Source organism: Mizuhopecten yessoensis, unplaced genomic scaffold (genome assembly GCF_002113885.1).
Source record: "Mizuhopecten yessoensis strain PY_sf001 unplaced genomic scaffold, ASM211388v2 scaffold1539, whole genome shotgun sequence".
In the NCBI taxonomy this organism is placed as follows: Eukaryota; Metazoa; Mollusca; class Bivalvia; order Pectinida; family Pectinidae; genus Mizuhopecten; species Mizuhopecten yessoensis.
Genome location: NW_018404097.1, coordinates 1,147,392 through 1,171,985, shown reverse-complemented (window position 1 = coordinate 1,171,985; position 24,594 = coordinate 1,147,392). Strand labels below are relative to the sequence as shown.

The 24,594-nt window shown below is 33.8% G+C and overlaps 2 protein-coding genes across 2 annotated transcripts; both read right to left on the bottom strand.

The window, feature by feature from the left end:
- Window positions 1-2,374: 2,374 nt before the first annotated feature.
- On the bottom strand, window positions 2,375-3,418 carry LOC110464166 (transcription intermediary factor 1-beta-like). The gene has a single exon (XM_021519240.1). It carries the CDS (start codon window positions 3,416-3,418, stop codon window positions 2,375-2,377), a length of 1,044 nt encoding a protein of 347 aa, XP_021374915.1.
- A 2,385-nt stretch (window positions 3,419-5,803) lies between these two features.
- Window positions 5,804-22,698, bottom strand: LOC110464754 (solute carrier family 23 member 1-like). Its single transcript, XM_021520126.1, has 12 exons — window positions 22,477-22,698; window positions 18,760-18,981; window positions 18,106-18,263; window positions 17,242-17,342; window positions 13,295-13,374; window positions 11,392-11,573; window positions 10,838-10,958; window positions 9,255-9,411; window positions 8,548-8,801; window positions 7,724-7,997; window positions 6,638-6,733; window positions 5,804-6,068 (listed from the first exon to the last, which is right to left on the bottom strand). The coding sequence occupies exons 1-12, from the start codon at window positions 22,534-22,536 to the stop codon at window positions 5,824-5,826; spliced, it is 1,950 nt and encodes a 649-aa protein (XP_021375801.1). The 5' UTR covers window positions 22,537-22,698; the 3' UTR covers window positions 5,804-5,823.
- Between the last annotated feature and the right edge of the window lie 1,896 nt (window positions 22,699-24,594).

The following is a 24,594-nucleotide window of genomic DNA, read 5'->3' as shown; positions in this document are numbered from 1 at the left end:
CAGACGCATACTGATATTCTATGTTATCCATTTGGAATCTATGCCTGTAATACAAAATTACTAGAATTACAAAAATAGAAAGCAACTATTTAAAACTTCCGTTTCTTAATACGGAGAGCCACACACGAAAAAAAGTTTTTTTTAAAAGAAATGATTTAGACCAATTTAGATGAACATATATTGACGAACTGGTATATCATTTAAGAGTCATTTTAAGGTGTTTCTTTTTATTTCGAAGATGTCCTATATTTTTGTGAACATTCATGCTGTCTTTTACACTTAAATATGATTGATTTATACTCACGATCTACAACATATGACGTGGTCTTTGTTGTTTTATTGTTTTTGTTACTGTCCTCAGTTTCATTTTATTTTTAAATCCAAAACACTACAAACCTGATTTCTTATAATCATAGCAACATTCTCATACACAAATTATAATAATAAATTGATTGTTCTAGGTCTGAACTATAAATCTAGCTATGTATTTTAATGCCCCTTTAGTTTGCTCATGTTAAGTCACTAATAAAGGCTATCGCAATCGAAATATTTCGCGTCTCTCACGATGTATAATTAAAGTCAATCGATTGATTATATTTATGGTAATGCTATACCTACGAGTTCAATACAGTTAGAAAAACGTCTGTTTTACCGGAGTTTCTGTCATTTTGCACGTTACGTGTCTTAATAATTCTGTCTATGATAAATTTAAGTCTACGGCAAGATTATCCTTTACATATAATGATACAGATAAATAATTACAACATAAACATTTATGTCAATTCATGGCAATAATATTTTTAATGAAGTTTATCGTATGCCATTACAATTTTGGCTCGATATATATATTTCGAATAAAAAAAAAATCTTTCAGATCGTCCGCTAGGCCTTTCTGCCTTCTAGGGCTTCTTCGGGCGGATTGATGTATATCTCGATATATTCATATGCATTTCTATAGCTTTTAGAAGCTTGGTCTTAATCTTAACTGCCCTCACAAACACTGAAACACAAGGGAGGATGTCAGAGTATATCATGCATAATTAATTTCTTAGAAACATAAATGGACGGCATTACTCTCATGGTTCCTAGATTATCCCACATACTCAATATATGTAATAAACAGGAATCCGTGTCGGTGACAATCTAAAAGGTAGGATATCAGAACAATCACTTTCTCTCCGAGACCATCTTTACCTCCCTCAACAATACTGAAACATAAAGGATGATATCAGGGTATACCAGGAATAATTAATTTCTTAGAAACACTAATGGACGACGATACTCTCATGGTTTCTAGAATATTCCACATGCTCAAAGTTAATGGTAAAACGGATATCCGTCTTGGTATCAATCTAAAAGGAAAGATATCATAACAATCACTTTCTCTCCGAGACCATATTGATTTTTCATGAACAAATGACGGTAACAATGAGGAAGGGAGGATTTTCTGGGGTTAATTTAGTTTACATCCAATAAAATAGTGTGTGTTTTGAAAAAGCAAATTCTTATCTGGATTCAAAAGAATAGGAAATTGTAGAAAAATAATAATGTGGCGAATCATTGATGTAGCGAGCGGCTTTTTTTCTGATTCATTCGCTTTGTATCCATACAGTGTTTCCACGCAATATACTAGTAGTATATCAGCTGTATCGTTATAATAAATCCAGCGATCAATTTCATAATTACTACACAGCAATAGGCCACTCTTCATGAAAGGGATATAGAGAAACCTAAATATAGTTAGGCATTGGCCCGTTTGTTCATTGTCTCATTATTTTTTACAAATTTTTCTCTTCAGAGAAATCATTTAAATACTTGCGTGTTCGTGGAGTTTTGAATAACTAGGTCCACTTAACAATGTTTGCTAAACAATTAATTAAACAAACATGTAACCCGGACCTTATGTGATATTATTGATTTGAAGCACATTAAGCATAAACTTGATAATATCTCGCAGCTTCATTGGACGAATCATTGCCGTGAAAAGTTCTAAAAAAACATGTAAACCGTTTTTCCGGTGATGGTGGATTTCTGAACCTACACAGTAGCCTTTAGAGGACACTCTGTATGAGCAGTGGTATGAAAACATACTTTAGATATTGATCAAACGCTGGTTATTCTAATAAAAATATATGTTGAGTTATTCCGCAAGATTGTTCTATTTAGCCGAGGTGAACGACATGGACATGTAATGCACTATAAGCATCAAAGCAACAGTGAAATTTGATAAATATGCTGTTTAACCAGGGGTAAGCTGGTACACACAGGTCTTATGTGAGGCAGGCCAATGATACAGCTAACACCACAATACGCCTTTAGTAAACGTCCTTGTTCATCACATTAAAACAAACTAATATCTGTTCCATTTCACTGTTCATTTTTCAGTAAAGGTTATTTTACCAAACATCCTTCGTAAAAGCTCCTTATTCAAGGTTCCTGGTTGAAATGACATGTTTTTTCTTCTCATAGCTTTGGAATTCTCGCCCGATGTTTTCATCGTTCGAAGACTGTCAAGCAACTTGGCACCGTGTTCCACAATCACTGTATCGTCTGCTTGGTCTAACATTTGAGAGGTTAGGAAATATATATCTGCAAATGACTTGAACTTGTCATCTTTCGTTTCTTCATCCTCGTCTCCTTTTGGACTTTTGGATACTTGATCTTCATCGTCTATAAATTGCTGCATAACCTCAAGCCGTATAATTTCCAAATGTTTTTGAATGTCTGTCTTTTGTTTATCTAAAAGAGCTATTGCTTTCTCTTTGTCTATTTGTACCTCCTTGTTACCCTTCGATAGTTCTTTTAAGTGACTCTTATACTCATCTTTCTTTAATTCTTCGGCGAGCTCCGTCCGATACGACACAGCAGCCTCACCCACTTCCTTGCACGGGTGAAGCTTATGCGACGTCATATTACAGTCGAGACAAATCAGTTCCTTACATTCCTCACAGTAATATTGCATTTCGGCGTTATGTATGAAGCAGCGTACAATATGTCGATCTCTCGGACGGTCGGGTTCGGTTATCTCCCCTGTGTTATGATCTTTAGTGGACTCCACCCTGGCATGATACGCGACGCATGACTCGCACATATTCTGTTCACATTGGTAGCAGTGGGTCATCTTTGGCGTTCTCTGCTGGCAAATATCACAGTTTGTGCCAGCACGCAGATCTGAGTTTTTTGACTCGGTGTAATGGTTCTTTTCCAGACCCATGGCTCCAAGCAAAGGAACCTTCATTTCGACCTTACACAAAGGACATTTGTACATACCTCCGCGGCTGTTGATGTCGAGGTACGTCTTGATGCATTTAAAGCAGAACGTGTGGTAGCACTCAAGTAGACGTGGGTCCCGGAAGTCGTCTTGACACAGGAAACAGATAGACACGTGCTCATTACCATTGATTACTTCATCTGCCATTATTGCCACAACACTGACAGTACAGAAGAAAGTTGCTAGACTCCAAAGCAGTTTTAAATCCAGACTAAGTACGCGAACTTCAAAAATGGTCCGGTTAAGTTACAAAGAGGTACCGAAAACTGCCTAATAAATGACACGTGATAAGACTAGATTAGTTTTTTCAAAACCAGAAACAGCATCAGTACAGTATACTCATTCTCCCTTTATGGTGTACGGAATGTAAATTTTCAATTTTGTGTCGCTGTACATGGTACATTAGCATTTCATATTAGGTAGAACACTTATGTACATCCGTCCTCCCTGCGTATATAATAAGGAATAACCAATGTGTTGACGTAGACAATGTAACGAGTATATTCTAGAACTCCCTCATCCACTAGTCATTAACTGTCACACACACATGCCTAGTTATTAGATCATCGATAAAGCATACTTTACACGTGGATGTCTTACTAAGCCGAATCGTAGTGATGCAACGGTAGTCAAAACATTACCTATAATCTGTGATGCATGATTTGTCTCTGAATAAGTCATATATATCTGTACATGTCAAGTTTACCACATTAATGGTATTCAGACTTTACGATCCTCAATGTAGGTAACGTTATCTCCATACAGGAACGAGTTCCAATGTGCTCAGGAGGTCCCCGTGCCTACACATGTAGACAAGTATCCGACTAAGTGGGTGTCTGCTTCATTCATGCAAAATCAATAAACCGTATTAGCGTTCCAACTCACAGATCGATCAGATTCTCTCAGAACACCACTGCACAGCGCGATCAGTGTTGACAATCATTTTACCCATGAATGACTATGTCCACCCGGCCTACCCAGGCCTCTGTACCCGTCACCATGGCCACAAATCACTACCCACATATCCCGAACAGGAATCGATGGCTTCCACTAAGTTTCGAAGAAGGGTTTATTCCATTCTACGTCTTGTCACTTCCGTGTAATATTCTACTCGTTGACATCGGCGTCTTAACTCTCAGGGGGAAATGTATAAAGGCCAATTCTTCAAAGAATTCAAACGAAATTTGTTACAAATATTTCACTTGTATTTATAATTTAGCACATCTTTTAATAAACTATATGAAATAAATCCTTAGAGAAATCGTTTTAATTGAGAAATCATTTTAATTGTTCACATCATTGTCATTTCTTTGGACAGGCTCATCAGAACAGTATTAGCCTTAATCATTACTATACACCTTTGTAACACTGTACTCAACATCCGTGTTGCTAAGATACTTCTGTTCCCAACGGTGACACAAGCAGTATATCCGATTATGGCGAGGTTTTTATACAATCATTAGACGATTGTAATGCAATGAATTGAGCATGACAAACAAGTCGAGGCATGGACCTTAATCTTTAACTGTTGGTGTTGGTGTTGTATTGCGTTCTAGACATATCGATTTTTGTAGCTCGTTGTAAATCAATATCGATTAATAGGCTGTTCTTTGATGTGTTCGTTCTCTGATATAGACACATGAAACGCACAGCGTACAGTGTTAAAGATCGTTCCCAGGTTATGGTTGGTAATATTTTACTCTGTAAAGGAAATATAGCGGTAATTGCTATTTTTAAGGACATGAACGTTCGACTAATACCACCAATGAAAGACAATTGAAAAGACAAGAGATTGAAGATATTTACGATGCTTCGTACTAATTTGGCCCATTTTATGTAGGTACATTTAGTCAAACCGTCATCATGCTGTTCAAACGAATCAATATTGACATATACATACACATGTTATGTTATTTGGCAATGTCTGGTTAAAATAAAGATGTACATAAAAGTAGAGAAGCAATGAAGTTGTCGGTTAACAAAAGCGCTGTCAAGTTCACTTTTCATATGCTTAACAGTGAACTTAAGATATCAAGCTTCTGGTAGTGAATATGGAAATGCTCATGCTTACTTATATTTATATTGTTCGTGCAGGTAGAGGCAAGGTACAAGCTGACAACCCTTTAATGTTAAGGTCGACAGGTTCTATACCACATAAATAAACTATGTGTGATTGGTTAGCCTACAGTTTATGGTAACCATCTATTCGGAGATGGTTTTGTCTCGAGTTCATCGGCTTTTTTTCGGGTGTCAATCCTGAGAGGTTATCCGATACACATTTCAATAGTTGTAACACCATTAAGAAATTAATTAAAAAATGAGAGCGATTATGGAAAAATATAACTTCATTATTACAATTAACGTTCACTCAATATCAGAAACATCTATGCTATTGTAAAGATACCATTTAATACAATGTGTATACTGGCTTTGGTATCGTAACTGTTTATTCCATTATAATTACAGTTTTTTTATGAAAAAATACACGCACCAATGGCAATCACTAGAAATTTAAAGCAACATATCACCAAGTAATAGAAAAGCAGTTGCCCTCATCTTGTAGTAGTATAGGCGCCGGTCATGCCATGGTGGTTTCCCAGATCTAGGGACAAGAATCTCTTTCTTTTTAAGCCCTTGACTTGTGGAGCAGGCATGAAAGGCAGAAATTTGAGTATCTTGAAGTGCTTCACTTTGTCAAAGAACAAAGGGTTGTATACCTCGTAACCCTCCGAATAATTTGCCGATGGATTATCTTCTAGAGCTTCCCAGGCCGCAAGGCCCCGCTCTTCCCTCGTACCTGAAACATTTCATTATATAGGAATAGTTCAGATAGCAAATTATGTTTGATTATGTGTCATGCGAGTTTATTCTTTAAAATGGAATTGGAAATAATTGTTCTGCTACAATTCTATTTTTGATCTTGAACGAGAGGACAATACGTTAACATACCAAAACAAAAACGTTTACACTACAGGCTAGTATACTGGCAGGGCGAATTTGCTATAGAAAGTCAAAAGACGGAAAATTGTAAACAAGTAGGCAATATTACAGTTCTCGGAGTTTGCTGTGTTACTTTACTTTAGTCCGTTTCATGGTGGAATACCTCGATATTCCGTTTTATTGTTAAGTGTGTGGTCTGTGTTAAATACTCATGTCTGCCTCCTAATAACTGCAACCGATGCATCATCTTTCAAGTAGGTTTCGTATTTATATTGTCATAGATATAAACAGTATCTTTAATATTGTTAACCAGACAAAAACAAAACAAAACATAAATAAAACAAAACTGTTAAGAAATCGAATGATTATAACGTTGTAAAAATAATTGTTAATATCTATTATGGCACCATCTTATTAAGTACCTACCAGGTATTGTATTATCAAGGAAGCAGGCAAGTACACCTCCCGTTAGGTTTGGGTTGCCTAGCAACATCGTAATCACATCATCTGCGTCTTTGTTTCCTGTGAGAATGGTACATACATGCATTTATTATACTTTTACACAAACACAATCGACACTTGATTTCAACCGAACCGAACAGAACAATAAAACTGACAGAGTTAGTCCCCTTTATAGTGTTTCCTAAAGATGATGTCAGAGAATATCAGAACACAATTGTAAATATTTATATAGATATTACGTAACACGAATGAACTTATACAGTTAAACATTTCAGTTTAATTAAGTGAGTGTTGTTTATTATTTTAACATACTACAATACTTGACTGAAGATACCTTAAATTTCGTATATTTTGAATTTTCTATTTGTGTATAAATGCGTTTGATTTTCAGGTATACCGTGTTCTTAATCAAGTCAATACTCTTAGGTTAAGGAGTATTTAACATCATAATATATCTAAGTATTAATGGTATCTAATGTATAGGGATATGTTAAGAAAATGAAATCCTCAAACATAAATCTAATTCATATATGCTTATAAGAAGCTTACAGATTGTGCTACAATGTGTATTCACCTTACAGTTAAGCAAATTAAAGCAAGACATTTACATCATGATTATGAAAAGGCAAGTACAAGATACGAGGAGACACTTAAACGAAAGGAATGACAATACCAGGAACCGCAGAGACACCAATTCAAAAGGGAAGGAAAGGCACGTTATCTGAGAGAAACCAAAACGGAAGGGAAGACAACACCAGGAACCGACCATACCTCACATCATAATAGGAAATAGGACATTATGAATAATCGTGGAATAACCATGGAAACTAGAAAACCAAAGAAACACAAACAGGAATAAAAACCAGTTCTGTTTCCATCACCACAAGTGACAACAGCCGTGTCGCGAGTAAAATCAAAGAAATTGTGGCGGATGGTCAGGAACTATCAAAGAAATATTAAACAAGTGTCTTATCATAGAAGAAAGTGGAATTTAATTGCTGAAAGTTATTATGGCGACGAAATAATTTCCCTCCAATAGAAGATGTGTACCTGTGTTGATAGGCTTGTCGTAGTCTTTAACCCACTGAGGTACCATCAAGCCTACGAACAGGGCTGTACCTATGATGGTGAGGTTCCGAGTGGATGATAGACTGACAGCCTGCAGATTGGACAGAACTACTCCATTGAAGGCACCAAACATGACCATGAGAACGCCACCTAGCACCGGATACGGTATGGTGATGAAAACGGCGGATACTTTCCCGATGAGACCAAATATGATATAGATAAGTGCAACTGCCATGAATACGTAACGGCTGGCTACCTTAAACATAGAATTGGAATAAAATGTAGCTCAGTTTATTTGCCATGAATACATAACGGCTAGCTACCTTAAACATATAATAGGAATAAAATGTAGATCAGTATATTTAAAAAATATTGTTCAAGTACCGAATCTTGAAATAGTAATGAAAAAGGGATTAATAATTTCTGTACAAAGAATGAAAAGGACGAGTTTCTCTATTTTGGTACGGTACATTTAGACATTGCATCGTTAAATATAAAGCATTACATAGTATGGTTATATTCCCATAAAAGTTAAAATATTTGCATTTAGCTTATTCCATCAAGAAAAATAATAACATGTCAAAATATAACAGGTCAAAATCAAATCATATTATGAGTCGTTACAAAACGATACCCGGGGGAATGGATGAAAAGCAATCTAAAAGAAAGGAGATCACGAACTATTGTAAAAGGAAATCGAAAAGAAAATGCTGGTGGTCCGGAAAGACCAACATGTTTTGGCGCTCTTCATAGACTACTGTTTACTGAATACATTGCAACCTAAGCGTGACATAACCAACACTTACCCGTGTCAGTCCGATAGCTCCGATGTTACCTCCGTAAGTGGTGGTGGCATGCCCACACCCGATAACACCAGATAACGCGGAGCAGAACCCCTCGATGGCGATACCTCTGTTAACACCGTGTGCAGGGGGAGGAGGGACTTTGCAGATTGAGGCACATGCGTAGTAATCGCCAATGGAATCAAGGATGGAAACAATAGTTGCCACCATAAAGCCAACAAACACTGAGACGTCAAACCTCATTGGTCCAAACTGACCTGATTAAAAGAAGTGATCAAATTGTGACAATTTCCAACACTAGAAAATATGGAAGTGTGCTGATGTGTAATTCTAAGAGTGGCAAAAACTTGAGCCTTCCGCAGTTTTGGACTCGACAATTTTGGATATACCAGTTTCTGTCTTAAACTTAATATCACAAAATTTTCTAATATACCCTACGACGTATTATCATGGTTCCACAATTCTGCTTAGTGTTGTGTGACAACGTATGGAGCTGAAACCATTCATATGTAAAAAGTAGAATCAGCCAGCCATTTGTTTTAGTTCTACGTAATGGGAAAAGAACAGAAGAACCAGTTTGTTTTTGATTAGGCACGTATAAGATCATGGAAATTAGAACCGAGTTGTTAGGTTCTGCTAACCAGGGTATGTATAGTTTAACTAATCTATAACGACTAGAGTCAGATGGCTTTTTGTTTAGTGCAACTTACCGGGGTACGGAAAGTGGAACCAGCTAGCTCTTTGGACAATGTCCGTCCTTGCATCTGTTCGGGAGTAGAAGTCCTTATGATCCCTGTCCATACTGAACATCCCGGCCGTCGTAAGGACTGCACACATCACCCAACCTACCACCAACGCTATCAGGATCTGTCATACATAAACATCTATATGTGTAGTCATACATATTTATTTATTTTCGAAATTCCAGGTGTGCTCTGTTACTTTCTCTGAAAGAAGATATGTTATCGATGTGTTACCCTTGGACTCAAAGATGCATCATTGACAAATATTTTATGAAAATGTGTTGTACGTTTCATTAGAGTCTTAAGAAGTAATAACAATACATTAAACAGAGACATAAACCTTGTCATCACTGAGATAGCAAGTTCAGCTTCTTAAGTTTAATTAATTAATCTAAATGAGAAAGGCGGCAATCTGATATATAAACAACGCCATGTAAAGGTATGTCTTATGATAGTTTACTAATTAGGGGTACCTTAACGATACTTTGAGATTTGTGGAGGTATTTAGTGGTTAAACTGTCACAAACACTGTTTTATTGCAGAGACGCGGAGCGCAAATCAAATCAGAGAAGGCGGGCTATTCCATATCGAATTCATAATATATAGGCTGAAATTACCGAATAATGTATAGACTGAAATTACCGAAATATGTATAGACCGAAATTACCGAATAATGTATAGACTGAAATTACCGATTTATGTATAGACTGAAATTATCGAATAATGTATAGACTGAAATTACCGAATAATGTATAGACTAAAATTACCGAAAAATGTATAGACTGAAATTACCGAATAATGTATAGACTGAAATTACCGAATAATGTATAGACTGAAATTACCGAATAATGTATAGACTGAAATTACCGAATAATGTATAGACTGAAATTACCGAATAATGTATAGACTGAAATTACCGAATAATGTATAGACTGAAATTACCGAATAATGTATAGACTGAAATTACCGAATAATGTATAGACTGAAATTACCGAATAATGTATAGACTGAAATTACCGAATAATGTATAGACTGAAATTACCGAGAAATGTATAGACTGAAATTACCGAATAATGTATAGACTGAAATTACCGAATAATGTATAGACTGAAATTACCGAGAAATGTATAGACTGAAATTACCGAATAATGTATAGACTGAAATTACCGAATAATGTATAGACTGAAATTACCGAGAAATGTATAGACTGAAATTACCGAATAATGTATAGACTGAAATTACCGAATAATGTATAGACTGAAATTACCGAGAAATGTATAGACTGAAATTACCGAATAATGTATAGACTGAAATTACCGAATAATGTATAGACTGAAATTACCGAGAAATGTATAGACTGAAATTACTGAATAATGTATAGACTGAAATTACCGAATAATGTATGCTGGGAAACTTTCGCCCTTCATAATGTATAGGCTTAAGTTACCAGCCAACAGTATAATAATTTTGTAGGCAAAGACTGAACCTCATGTAGTTAACCGAAATGTTGTATCATTGCGATATAACGCCATTCACAGAGATATACTTACAGCGAACACCTGATGAAGTGGGTAGCGAATGACATGCCAGGATTTCTTCCTTGACCACATCGGTAAGGGAGTTTTCATCTTAGCTAAGTACAAGGAGAGTATAATGGCTATGGCACATGTCCTAAAAAAGAGATGATGTTGTGATAGTACTATCTTCCGTTCGGCTGAGTATTAATGGGAAGGTTTAAGTAAGAGACAAAAGTTTGTATTTGTAGCACATTGAGCGAGTTTGGAACGTTCGCTATCCATTTAATTGCAATAATCTGTTTAAGCATAATAAAAATAAGAAATATGGTATAAAACATTAATAGTTAGGCTTACTTTAATTTTTGTTTCCAGCTGACATTACTTGTGTCATGTCGCTTTAAGAATAACGGGTAATATTGCGTTTGACATTTATTTTCTAACATTTCACTCAAACAGCCGTGAACGTCAATCAGTTGATGGTGATGTATCAAGCATCAATGAAAATAACGTTCCATACGTAACAAATTATACAAAGAAATACAAGTTGACCATGTATGTGCATATATTAGTAAATAAATACAACGTACATCAAAGACAGCGGCCAGTTGACTTGGGCAAACTTTATTACTGCTTTTGTCATGTATATACCAATGAGAAGAATGGTTGGGACGATAGTTATTGGTCCAATAAATCGCAGCAAAAATCCAACCAATCCAGTCGCTCCTAACAAAAAATGGACAGCACCAGCGGCCAATAAACTGCCTTGTAACTGAAATACATAGGTGTGTCAATTTTAGTTTTGGTCTTTTAAGGTTGTACCTTACTGTAAAATACCATCTTTTACATCCTCAATCTGCAAACTTTATTATCTGTGGTTACTAGTACTATCATAAATGTGTACATTTTTGGTTATTTTATCGTCATAATTATATCATCGGTTTTTTTCTGTTATTTACATCACTAAATACAGCGAAAAAATAGAGTTTTACATGATTTTTTAAATGTAATATGAGATTTATGAATCGAGTCTAAGTGTTTTTTAATATAGTAAGTAGCTGTAAATCAAAATTTCTTTATTCTCCATGTTTCAATAATTAAGAGAGCGTAAATAACATTATTTAAATCGGCATAATTATTAATATAATGTCTATGTTTCAATAATGAAGGGAGGTTTTTAATTATATCTTACAAAATCCTTTTTATTCAAACAGTTTAAGTCGTCGGCTGCAACCTTTCGTTTTGTCAGGTAATACATACGTAACACTTACTATCAGCCGTAAGTTTCAAGGTAATAAATATTTTGAGGTAACATATGGAAACCACATTTCCATTAAGTTATATACTATATTAAATTGTAATTAATTACACAATATTACAATAAATTGCTCATTTAATAAAAACTTAATTTTGGCTGTTACAAATGCAGCAAGATTTAGCCTTGAAATATTTCAAATAAAGCCGACAACATTAAGAGCAAAAATCTTCTTCGGATTTCAAAATATAGGTTATTATAAAGTATTAAGGTGTATAAGGTGTCAATTCTATTTTAATTCTATTCATGTACAGGTATAATCAACATCAGAATGTTTACGTGAATCATGGATGTCGTTAACTGTATAATAAAGCATAAATGAATGGAGTAACATACCATAAACATACAGCTTGTATTTAGTGAAGTATGATAAACATACAGCTTATATTGAGTGAAGTATGATAAACTTACTGCTTGTATTGAGTGAAGTATGATAAACTTACTGCTTGTATTAATTGAAGTATGATAAACGTACTGCTTGTATTGAGTGAAGTATGATAAATGATAAACTTACTGCTTGTATTTAGTGAAGTATGATAAATGATAAATTTACTGCTTGTATTGAGTGAAGTATGATAAACTTACTGCTTGTATTGATTGAAGTATGATAAACGTACTGCTTGTATTGAGTGAAGTATGATAAATTTACTGCTTGTATTGAATGAAGTATGATAAATGATAAACTTACTGCTTGTCTTGAGTGAAGTATGATAAATGATAAATTTACTGCTTGTATTGATTGAAGTATGATAAACTTACTGCTTGTATTGATTGAAGTATGATAAACGTACTGCTTGTATTGAGTGAAGTATGATAAATTTACTGCTTGTATTGAGTGAAGTATGATAAATGATAAATTTACTGCTTGTATTGAGTGAAGTATGATAAATGATAAACTTACTGCTTGTATTGAGTGAAGTCCGATAAACTTACTGCTTGTATTGAGTGAAGTACGATAGACTTACTGCTTGTATTGAGTGAAGTATGATAAATTTACTGCTTGTATTGAATGAAGTATGATAAATGATAAACTTACTGCTTGTCTTGAGTGAAGTATGATAAACGATAAACTTACTGCATGTATTGAGTGAAGTATGATAAACTTACTGCTTGTATTGAGTGAAGCGTGATAAATGATAAACTTACTGCTTGTATTGAGTGAAGTACGATAAACTTACTGCTTGTATTGAGTGAAGTATAATTTCGTCGGAACCCTCTGGGAATTTTGTCTCCGTTGTGTTTGTAATGTTGTTGAAAACTACAAACAATAATAATGTGTTTCACAACAGTGTAATATACTGGAATGCGAATACGAATGCAGCATCGGTATACATAAGTGTTAATATATAGGTTATGTTCATGTGAAAATATGACAAAGAATTTTTAATGCAAATACGTATGTATAAAGATTATATCTTACAAAATGAATTGTATCAGATTACAAACATAGAAGTGTATTCCAAAATTAACTACAATTCAGGCAGAAATTTTATCAGAGCGTCATTATATGATATAATTATAGTGTTATGTACTGTATCAGCATTTGATAATCAGTTACTGGTAAAATAAAAACTATATTCAAAAGTTACAATTAAAAAAAAACCAGATTCAACACAAAAGGAAAAATATATCACAGCGTAAATACAAAAGGACATAATATAAAACATTGTCAACACACAACGACAAAGTAAACCATAAGAATGAAGAAGACAAAAGATCAAAGCGCAAGACTAAACATAGAAGCTCATGAAAATGAGGTGAAACCTGTTTTTCAGGAAGTGTTTACTGCACAACATGCTGTGTCAGTCATGATGCTTCCCATTCAATCAAAGGCTTAAGACGAAATCAATAAGCATTTAAACACAGTAGACAAAACATTATCTTAGTTTGAGAATAACTAAGCGTAGATTGAGGTTTTTCCTGTGGAAAACCCTGACTATACAGTTTAATAGTGAACAACACACATCTATCCAGAAATCCTGATATCTAAGACATTGCATAGTCATTATGCTTAGTCTTACCAATAATATAATATGCTAACCTTATCAATTATATCAATGTGAATCAATATATCAAGATTACCAATGGCATAATGATAGCTGTTTTACCTTACCAGTGATATCAAATAGATGTCTTATCTTACCAGTGATATAGAATAGATGTCTTATCTTACCAGTGATATCAAATAGATGTCTTCTCTTACCAGTGATATAGAATAGATGTCTACCCTTACCAGTGATATACAATAGATGTCTACCCTTACCAGTGATATACAATAGATGTCTACCCTTACCAGTGATATACAATAGATGTCTACCACTACCAGTGATACAGAACAGATGTTGACCCTTACCAGTGATAAGGAAAAGATGTCTTCCCATATCAGTGATACAGAATAGACGTCTACCCTTCAAGCGATATATAATGGATGTATACCCTTACCAGTGATATAAAATAGATGTCTACCCATGCCAGTTATTTAAAATAGATGCCTTCCCATATCAGTGATACAGAATAGATTTCTACCCTTACCAGTGACCAGTGATATAGAATAGATGTCTAACCTTATCAGTGATATAGAATAGATGTCTAACCTTACCAGTGATATAGTATAGATGTCATACATCACCAGTGATATATAATAGATGTCTTATCTCACCAGTGATATAGTATAGATGTCTTACTTTACCAGTGACATAGTATAGATGTCCTGCCTTACCAGTGATATATAATAGATGTCTTATCTCACCAGTGATATAGTATAGATGTCTTACTTTACCAGTGATATGGTATAGATGTCTTACCTTACCAGTGATATACAATGGATGTCTAACCTTACCAGTGATATGGTATAGATGTCTTACCTTACCAGTGATATAATATATGTCTCACCTTACGGTATAGATGTCTAATCTTACCAGTATTATAGTATAGATGTCTTACCTTACCAGTGATATGGTGTAGATGTCTTACCTTACCAGTGATATACAATAGAGGTCTAACCTTACCAGTGATATGGTATAGATGTCTAACCTTACCAGTGATATGGTATAGATGTCTTACCTTACCAGTGATATGGTATAGATGTCTTACCTTACCAGTGATATACAATAGATGTCTAACCTTACCAGTGATATGGTATAGATGTCTAACCTTACCAGTGATATGGTATAGATGTCTTACCTTACCAGTGATATGGTATAGATGTCTTACCTTACCAGTGATATACAATAGATGTCTAACCTTACCAGTGATATGGTATAGATGTCTTACCTTACCAGTGATATGGTATAGATGTCTAACCTTACCAGTGATATAGTAAAGATGTCTAACCTTACCAGTGATATATAATAGATGTCTAACCTTACCAGTGATATATAATAGATGTCTTACCTTACCAGTATTATAGTATAGATGTCTAACCTTACCAGTGATATAGTATAGATGTTTAACCTTACCAGTGATATGGTATAGATGTCTAACCTTACCAGTGATATGGTATAGATGTCTAACCTTACCAGTGATAAAGTATAGATATCCTGCCTTACCAGTGATATATAATAGATGTCTTCCCTTACCAGTGATATAGTATAGATGTCTAACCTTTCCAGTATTATAGTAGAGATGTCTTACCTTACCAGTGATATAATATATGTCTCACCTTACCAGTGATATGGTATAGATGTCTAACCGTACCAGTATTATAGTATAGATGTCTTACCTTACCAGTGATATGGTATAGATGTCTAACCGTACCAGTATTATAGTATAGATGTCTCACCTTACGAGTGATATAGTATAGATGTTTAACCTTACCAGTGATATATAATAGATGTCTCACCTTACCAGTGATATAGTATAGATGTCTAACCTTACCAGTATTATAGTATAGATGTTTAACCTTACCAGTGATATATAATAGATGTCTTACCTTACCAGTGATATAGTATAGATGTCTTACCTTACCAGTATTATAGTATAGATGTTTAACCTTACCAGTATTATAGTATAGATGTTTAACCTTACCAGTGATATATAATAGATGTCTAACCTTACCATTGATATAGTATAGATGTCTAACCTTACCAGGGATATATAATAGATGTCTAACCTTACCAGTTATAAACAATAGATGTCTAACCTTACCAGCGATATAGTATAGATGTTAAACCTTACCAGTATTATAGTATAGATGTCTTACCTTACCAGGATTATAGTATAGATGTTTAACCTTACCAGTGATATATAATAGATGTCTAACCTTACCAGTGATAAACAATAGATGTCTAACCTTACCAGTGATATAGTATAGATGTTAAACCTTACCTGTGATATACAAAAGATGTCTAATCTTACCAGTGATATAGTATAGAACCTTACCTTATTAGTGATATAATATATGTCTCACCTTACCAGTGATATGGTATAGATGTCTAACCTTACCAGTGATATATAATAGATGTCTAACCTTACCAGTGATATATAATAGATGTCTAACCTTACCAGTGATATGGTATAGATGTCTCACCTTACCATTGATATAGTATAGATGTCTAACCTTGCCAGTATTAAAGTATAGATGCCTTACCTTACCAGTGATATATAAAAGATGTCTAACTTTACCAGTGATATACAATAGATGCCTAACCTTACCAGTGATAGGGTATAGATGTCTTAACTTACCAGTGATATAATATATGTATCACCTTACCAGTGATATGGTATAGATGTCTAACCTTTCCAGTGATATATAATAGATGTCTAACCTTACCAGTGATATAGTATAGATGTCTTACCTTACCAGTGATATGGTATAGATGTCTTACCTTACCAGTGATATAATATATGTCTCACCTTACCAGTGATATATAACAGATGTCTATCATCACCGGTTATATAGTATATATGTCTTACCTTACCAGTGATATAATATATGTCTCACCTTACCAGTGATATAGTATAGATATCTTACCTTACCAGTGATATAGTATAGATGTCTAACCTTACCAGTGATATGGTATAGATGTCTACCCTTACCAGTGATATAGAATATATGTCTCACCTTACCAGTGATATGGTATAGATGTCTTACCTTACCAGTGATATAATATATGTCTCACCTTACCAGTGATTGGCCGGGTACCGTTACATCTGCCTGTGTCTAGCTGTGACATAGCGAGTAGTGGTGCCACGTAATCAGTGGTAGCGCCCTGATACAACGGTAATCTGTTATAATGACAAAACAGAAAACATACAAAACCGGTTGCCTGATCCTGAATACTGGCAAATAATTTTTATAAACAATATATAGCTGATTTCCTCGACAAACATAGATCGCATTGTGTTACAGTTAGGCACAAATAAACGCATTTAGTTCAGATTCATGTTTTGATAAGTTAATATCGACCATGCTAAAGACCACAACAAGGCAGCTCAAAAAAGGTGTGAGTTACAAGTCAAATAGATTTCTAAACAGATGGAAGACAAATAAGACAGGGGCCTGTACTGACCTCTTTATTATATTATTATTTCAGAAACGTGTATAAAGAGAAGAATTGTTAAACGTGCAAAACAGGTCTTGAACTTCCGTTCGGATAAATTGATTTACTAACTCCTATATAGTTTTGTGTAAAGTAATCATGTTTTCTAGTGAGTGGTAAGGTTAGCACTGTTGGCCTTAACAGTATCTTACACATACTTTGCTTTCCATGCATTACCTTTTCTGTATAGTTTTTTTATTTACATTAAAATACTCAATTAAGAAATCATGATTTAAATAAAGTACAAACTAAAACAATAATAAATATATAACAATATAATGCACACATTATAAATCGTCAGAGTGAATATGAGTAACAGCATGTAATCCTAAGTTTATTTTCAAACAATACATATCATTTTAAATTATAGGATTTCTAAAAAAATAAATGTTTAAAGGGTTAGCAGTAATATCATAAACTGTTGGAGCGAACAAGCATTGCTGACTGACCGTATACCAAGTGTGACCATCAAGAAGGTGGTAAGACCATTCATAAACAATGTGGAACTGAGAAGTTTGGCTTTAAATTCATCGTTGTCCTCAGCACATACCACCTCGGCCACTAGTAGGGACACAGCCAGGGAGCCCGATATAGACAACAGGGCTTGCTGGAGATCAAATAAAGCAAGTAACGGTGAATTGATTATAAATGAAATAAATCAACAACTGTCATCGCAAATGTATTGGAAACATCCTAGCTATGATTACAAAAAATCGTGATATTTTAGACATAAATTGTAGACCTGCACTTCCAACAAACACTCTGTTTTCATCCGTATTTTTTTTCTTTTTCTCCTTTGAATAATTTGATAACATTCTGCTGTAAACCTACATGTTTGTTTTCACTTCCAAGTAAAGTAGTGTTATTTTGGCACTGAAAACGACACTTTACATAACATCGCTAAAAACATGCAGCTGCATAACGCTATCTCTCTTTTTCCTGATGAAAGACGCAGCATGTCGTCTTCAAATTATTTATTGACGATAGATTTCCAATTAAAGCGACTGTTGGTAGTTTATATATTTACACTGTAACAACATACAATTGAATACAACGTTATTTCCTTAACCATGCTATAAATAGATCTCACGGAAATATCATACCTGGAAGGCAAACATAAGAGTGAGATGTGGAGGAACATAGGAACTGATCTTATAGATCAGATCTGTCGTCGTCTGTTCAGTTTCTGCTTCCTCTTTTTGAATGGTTGTAGAAATGGCGGGAAGCACGCGCTGACCGTCATCACTTTTCTCAGTGGATCCCTTAAAACCCTGTCGCTTTTCTACACTAGGTGAAGTTCCATTAGTAGCAGGGACATCGAGGTACTGAAATGAACGGAAAACGATTCTAGTTTTCATTGCTGATACTGTTGGATAACTTAAAACTGTGCACTTGTATAACGCCTCTCCATGAGAAATTATTCCATGCTGATTTCCATGGAAATGAAATAAAAATTCGCATGTAAATGAACATTCAAATCGTTTAGACATTGTATATACAATCATTAATTGTTAACCTGACAACACATGTCCTATATGCATTACAAACGATACTTGATAACGCATCTATTACCATAAATGGTCATGGCTGTTTTGTCACGTGTACTAATTATATGTCCTTTGTGTCATCAATACTAAATTGTTGATGAAGGAATTGATTTGTATCTGCAATATAAGGCATATTTGCCTCGGCTCAAGTAATTTAGCCTGAGGTTCGATGTGTTTAAGATACCTAGGCCAAAAAAGTAATACGAGTTAAAAATAAAAACAAATAACATTACTACCATTTAATCTTAATATGATGCAATAAGATTACGATGTACCATAAATGCCATAAATTGGCTAGACATAAGTAAAAAAAAACTTCCGATATTGTCTCTTATCCACGTTCTTAGGATGAAAAAACTATACACACGAAACATAGCATGGTAATCTGTAAATATTCTCAAATTTCGACAAAAATTGGATCATTTTTTATAAAAAAAATATATGCATAGATGTGATTACTGTACCATTTCGTACGTACTTATCAAGTGATGAGTGACTGACATGGTGTGTTGTTTACATTTCCAGGTTCACATCAAAAGCGTTCTAGGTTATATCATACAGATATCGTTTACGGCTATAACTTGATCTGTAGCTGCCACAAGATCACCTATGCAGAACGACATTCCTATTGGAAAGAAATTATTAATTATGTGTCAAGATATGTGGTGTTCGTAACATTCAATTATGATGTTTGTGACATGCCGAGGATGTTAGTACCGGATTCCAAACGTAATATAATCGTGTTTACTTTTGATAGCTCGGTCTTCAGTTGTACGTACTGAATGGTACATTTAGTAAATGTACACCATTAATTATTACCACAGTATACAGTGGATATTATGTTACGTTATAAAGGGTTTTAAAGGCACGTTTCCCCCTGTTGCTATTCTCAACATACTGTAATCCGGGAAATTTTCACCACAGTTCAACTTTGCCTTTTTCGTCCTTCATAATAAGGGCAAATTTACAACGACGTTGAAAACAGGTACACATCATACCCTACATAGTAATAACATTAACGCCGGGCAAAAATGGATTCTTACAGTGAAGGAAGAAAAAGACTTAGGGCGTTCAGGGCCATATCCGGTCTCATCGAGGTTTTAGAATTAGTTGTTATATTCGCAATCTGGAATCAATAAAGTACGCAAATATGAAATTTCAAATTCATTCGACAAATCGTTTAGGAGATATGGCATTATAAAGAGAGACATAAACAAGCATTTTCATAATAAAATGCGTGAATATCGTCTGTTATGTGCTATTTGGTTGAAAATTTGCCATTTTGAAGAAATTAACAAAACACTTCAATTTTTGACAGCCTCCGCATGCGCAAAACAAATAGATATTTGATATGCTTAAACATTGTCATACCAGTGTTCATTCATAGAAAGAATTTTTTGTTTGTCACATGCGAATGCTTTCATTTCTACAGGATAACTGTCCAAAACACCATAGATTGGCTATTTCTGCATAGCACGCAATTTTGTTGCTTTGGTAGGGTATGTTCGCATGCGCATTGGAAAATATCTGCATCAAGAAAGAAAGCCTTTATAAACCAATGTGATGTTTATAACAGAAATTGGTAAATAAATTCCAGTTGAAATTTTACTTTTTATGAGGTCAAAAATAACCCATAAGGCCCCTAGTCCTTTGACTGGGTGACAGTTTCCCGGTTTACATTTTATATCGGAACGCTTTAGACATTGATAACCACGTATGTGTAATAAATAAAAGAAACGGAAATACGGTGCTTTGTTTGGCTTTCTGTGTCGATTTGCTGAGTTTCCTTACTCTGAATTTATAGATGGTTTCCATTGTTTTATATTATTCAGATTCAACGTTATTGGTTTTTAGTTTGAATGCTTGAATACCAGGGCTTAAACATAGTATCTACAAGACCTAGGTAATATGTATTATAGTGTATACATCCTCTTATTAGGTCAGTACTAGATTTGCTTGATTAGGCATGTTGCTTAACATAGATAACTCAGATTATTTTTTATCTATAAAAAATAATTGAAATTTAAACCTTTGACCAATTCATAAAGTAAAGACATTTAAACTCCAATTTGAAAAGCAACATTTATGAATACTTAGCTTAACTTAGATCTCAATTAACCATTTTTTCATTATTATACACAATCAAAAAGACCAAGCAAAAATAAAATCAAAAATCCATGTGAATGGCTATGGTAAGTCAGATTAAGTGTGGATTGATTAATCAAAAGTTATAGAGTTGGAGGTTAAAAAATTATTTAATATTTATATCACAACAATCAAAATCACTTGAGATGATGAAGAACCGGAACTTGCATTAAAACAGCAAATATGTTCTAAAAAACTCAAACAAAATAACTAAATAAATGTAATAACAATTTTAGAAGTATCCTCTAAAAACATGATAAATTCTTCTATTGCAAGAAAATAAGAAAACAAATGTAGCAAAGTATTAATTACATGAAATCCTTTTTATCTATTCTTAATTGACGTTTTCTGTTTGATAGAAATATGACCAATACAGAAACAGATTATCTAGGCAACAGAACATTAATTAAACGAAAAGAATGTAAACAATGACAATTTGTATATACTGACAATTATATAAGCTTAATGAAAATACTGTCAATTGCTTAAACACTTGTGCTAAAAATGAATTATTATCATATATTTGTATTATATTATATATTCATAAGTTAAATTTACAATAATACCCATTACTATTACATATGTACATCATATTAAACAAACAAATGTTATGATGCAATAGAAAATCACTTGATGTATAAAACGATTAACAGAATACTTCTCCTTAAAACAGTATAATGAATGCTATGCCACAACACAGAGCAAAAATTAATGTATAAAAATTTCTGAAAAATTTGGAACATTAAAATTCTCTAAAGATGATGCTCATGTAGATCATACCTAGCTGTTTAAAACACCAGGAACGCCACAGTGAAGATTATGTATGGAACAACTGTTTTAATATAATCAGAAAGGTCACAGGCATTCATCCATAGATTTTGAAAAGTGTACTAGTCGAGCTGAAATATTTCCGACATTAAGTAAAATTCCTGCAGCTTTCCCCCCATGTTCTTTAAAAATACAATCGGTGTCAGAAACACTTTCGACTGGTACCCATTTCTTGAAATGGGGCGAATATAATTAGACCTAATTTTTCATAAGTCTTCTAAGAGCACCAGGGAGAGAAGACTAAAATTGCTAAATTGATAATAATAAGGAAACGGAACCCGTAAGATACATTATAATCACCTTAATATTTTCCTTTTGTTCCGACATCTCAAATCCCTCGTTTATAACGCTTCCCTCCATGGCAGTGTTAAATGCTACTTCTGCTTTGGATGAAAATGAACCGATTGAGACACCAATTTGTCTTACGGATACGCATTGAACATTTTAAAATCACTGTACCTTATACCTAAGCGCGTTTTTAATCAAGTCACGTACCGCCAGGTGATGTCACCTTATGCTCAATGTCTTACCTGTTTACCTGTGATGAACTATCTGTGTAGTAGTTACCTTATGTTTATACTATCAAATTGAGGATGAGCCCTACGTTCACGCAATTATATTGTTTGACGTATTGTGCCCCGGACAATTAATTCTGTCGGTCTGTTTCGTCTGTAGCCTGTTGGTGTAATTAAAAGACGATTTTAATAATTAACATATTTCATATACAGATGTATATGCGTCAGCACGTTAACAATTACCTGAGACAAAACCAATCGTTTAAGTTTCTCATGACATTTTGTCGTGTTTTTGGTTTTGTTTTTTGCTTAGTTTTGCTTTTTTAGAATGACGTTAAGTTAATCGTTTTATTTGTTTTACTTCTAAGAAATTGTATCCCAATGCACAAAACATGCGCGTCTGTCTAGGATGTAAGATTTCTGTCTGTGTATTGGATACCTTATTAACATTTTACGTTATCATCTTATATTCTTTATAAAAAAAAACATTTGTAACATGGTCATTTACATTCTCTAAACATCATCGTGATATATATACTATGTCTGACATAATGTACTTGAACATTTACATTAGTCAATTTCAAAACGTATATTGGCATTCTACCTATGATGAAATGGGGAGGGGTATATCGAATTGCATATACCTGTTGATTACTAATTAGAGAATATTTAATTATAGCTTTACATTACAAGTGAGACAGAACACCAATTATTAATGTATCCATCAATACAAGTGAGACAGAACACCAATTATTAATGCATCCATCAATACAAGTGAGACATATTTTGTTCAGGCAGAAACACACACACATATACATAGCATACATACATACATACATACATAGCATACATACAAACATACAAACGTACATACATACATACATACATACATACATACATACATACATACATACATACATACATACATACATACATACATACATACATACATACATACATACATACATACATACATACATACATACATACATACATACATACATACATACATACATACATACATACATACATACATACATACATACATACATACATACATACATACATACATACATACATACATACATACATACATACATACATACATACATACATACATACATACATACATACATACATACATACATACATACATACATACATACATACATACATACATACATACATACATACATACATACATACATACATACATACATACATACATACATACATACATACATACATACATACATACATACATACATACATACATACATACATACATACATACATACATACATACATACATACATACATACATACATACATACATACATACATACATACATACATACATACATACATACATACATACATACATACATACATACATACATACATACATACATACATACATACATACATACATACATACATACATACATACATACATACATACATACATACATACATACATACATACATACATACATACATACATACATACATACATACATACATACATACATACATACATACATACATACATACATACATACATACATACATACATACATACATACATACATACATACATACATACATACATACATACATACATACATACATACATACATACATACATACATACATACATACATACATACATACATACATAGCATACATACATATGAATAGCACTACAGTGCTAATTCTATTATGTTACATGCATATGCGACGTTAAATAAAGCTTCTTGAATCTTGAAACACACACTAGGGGTGTCACAATACGCTAAGAGTGTATCACGATATATCGCAATACAGAATGAATATATTGCAATACGTATCCCGATATATTGTCATAGGAAAGATGTGCTCGATTTTATGATAACTTGTTGTC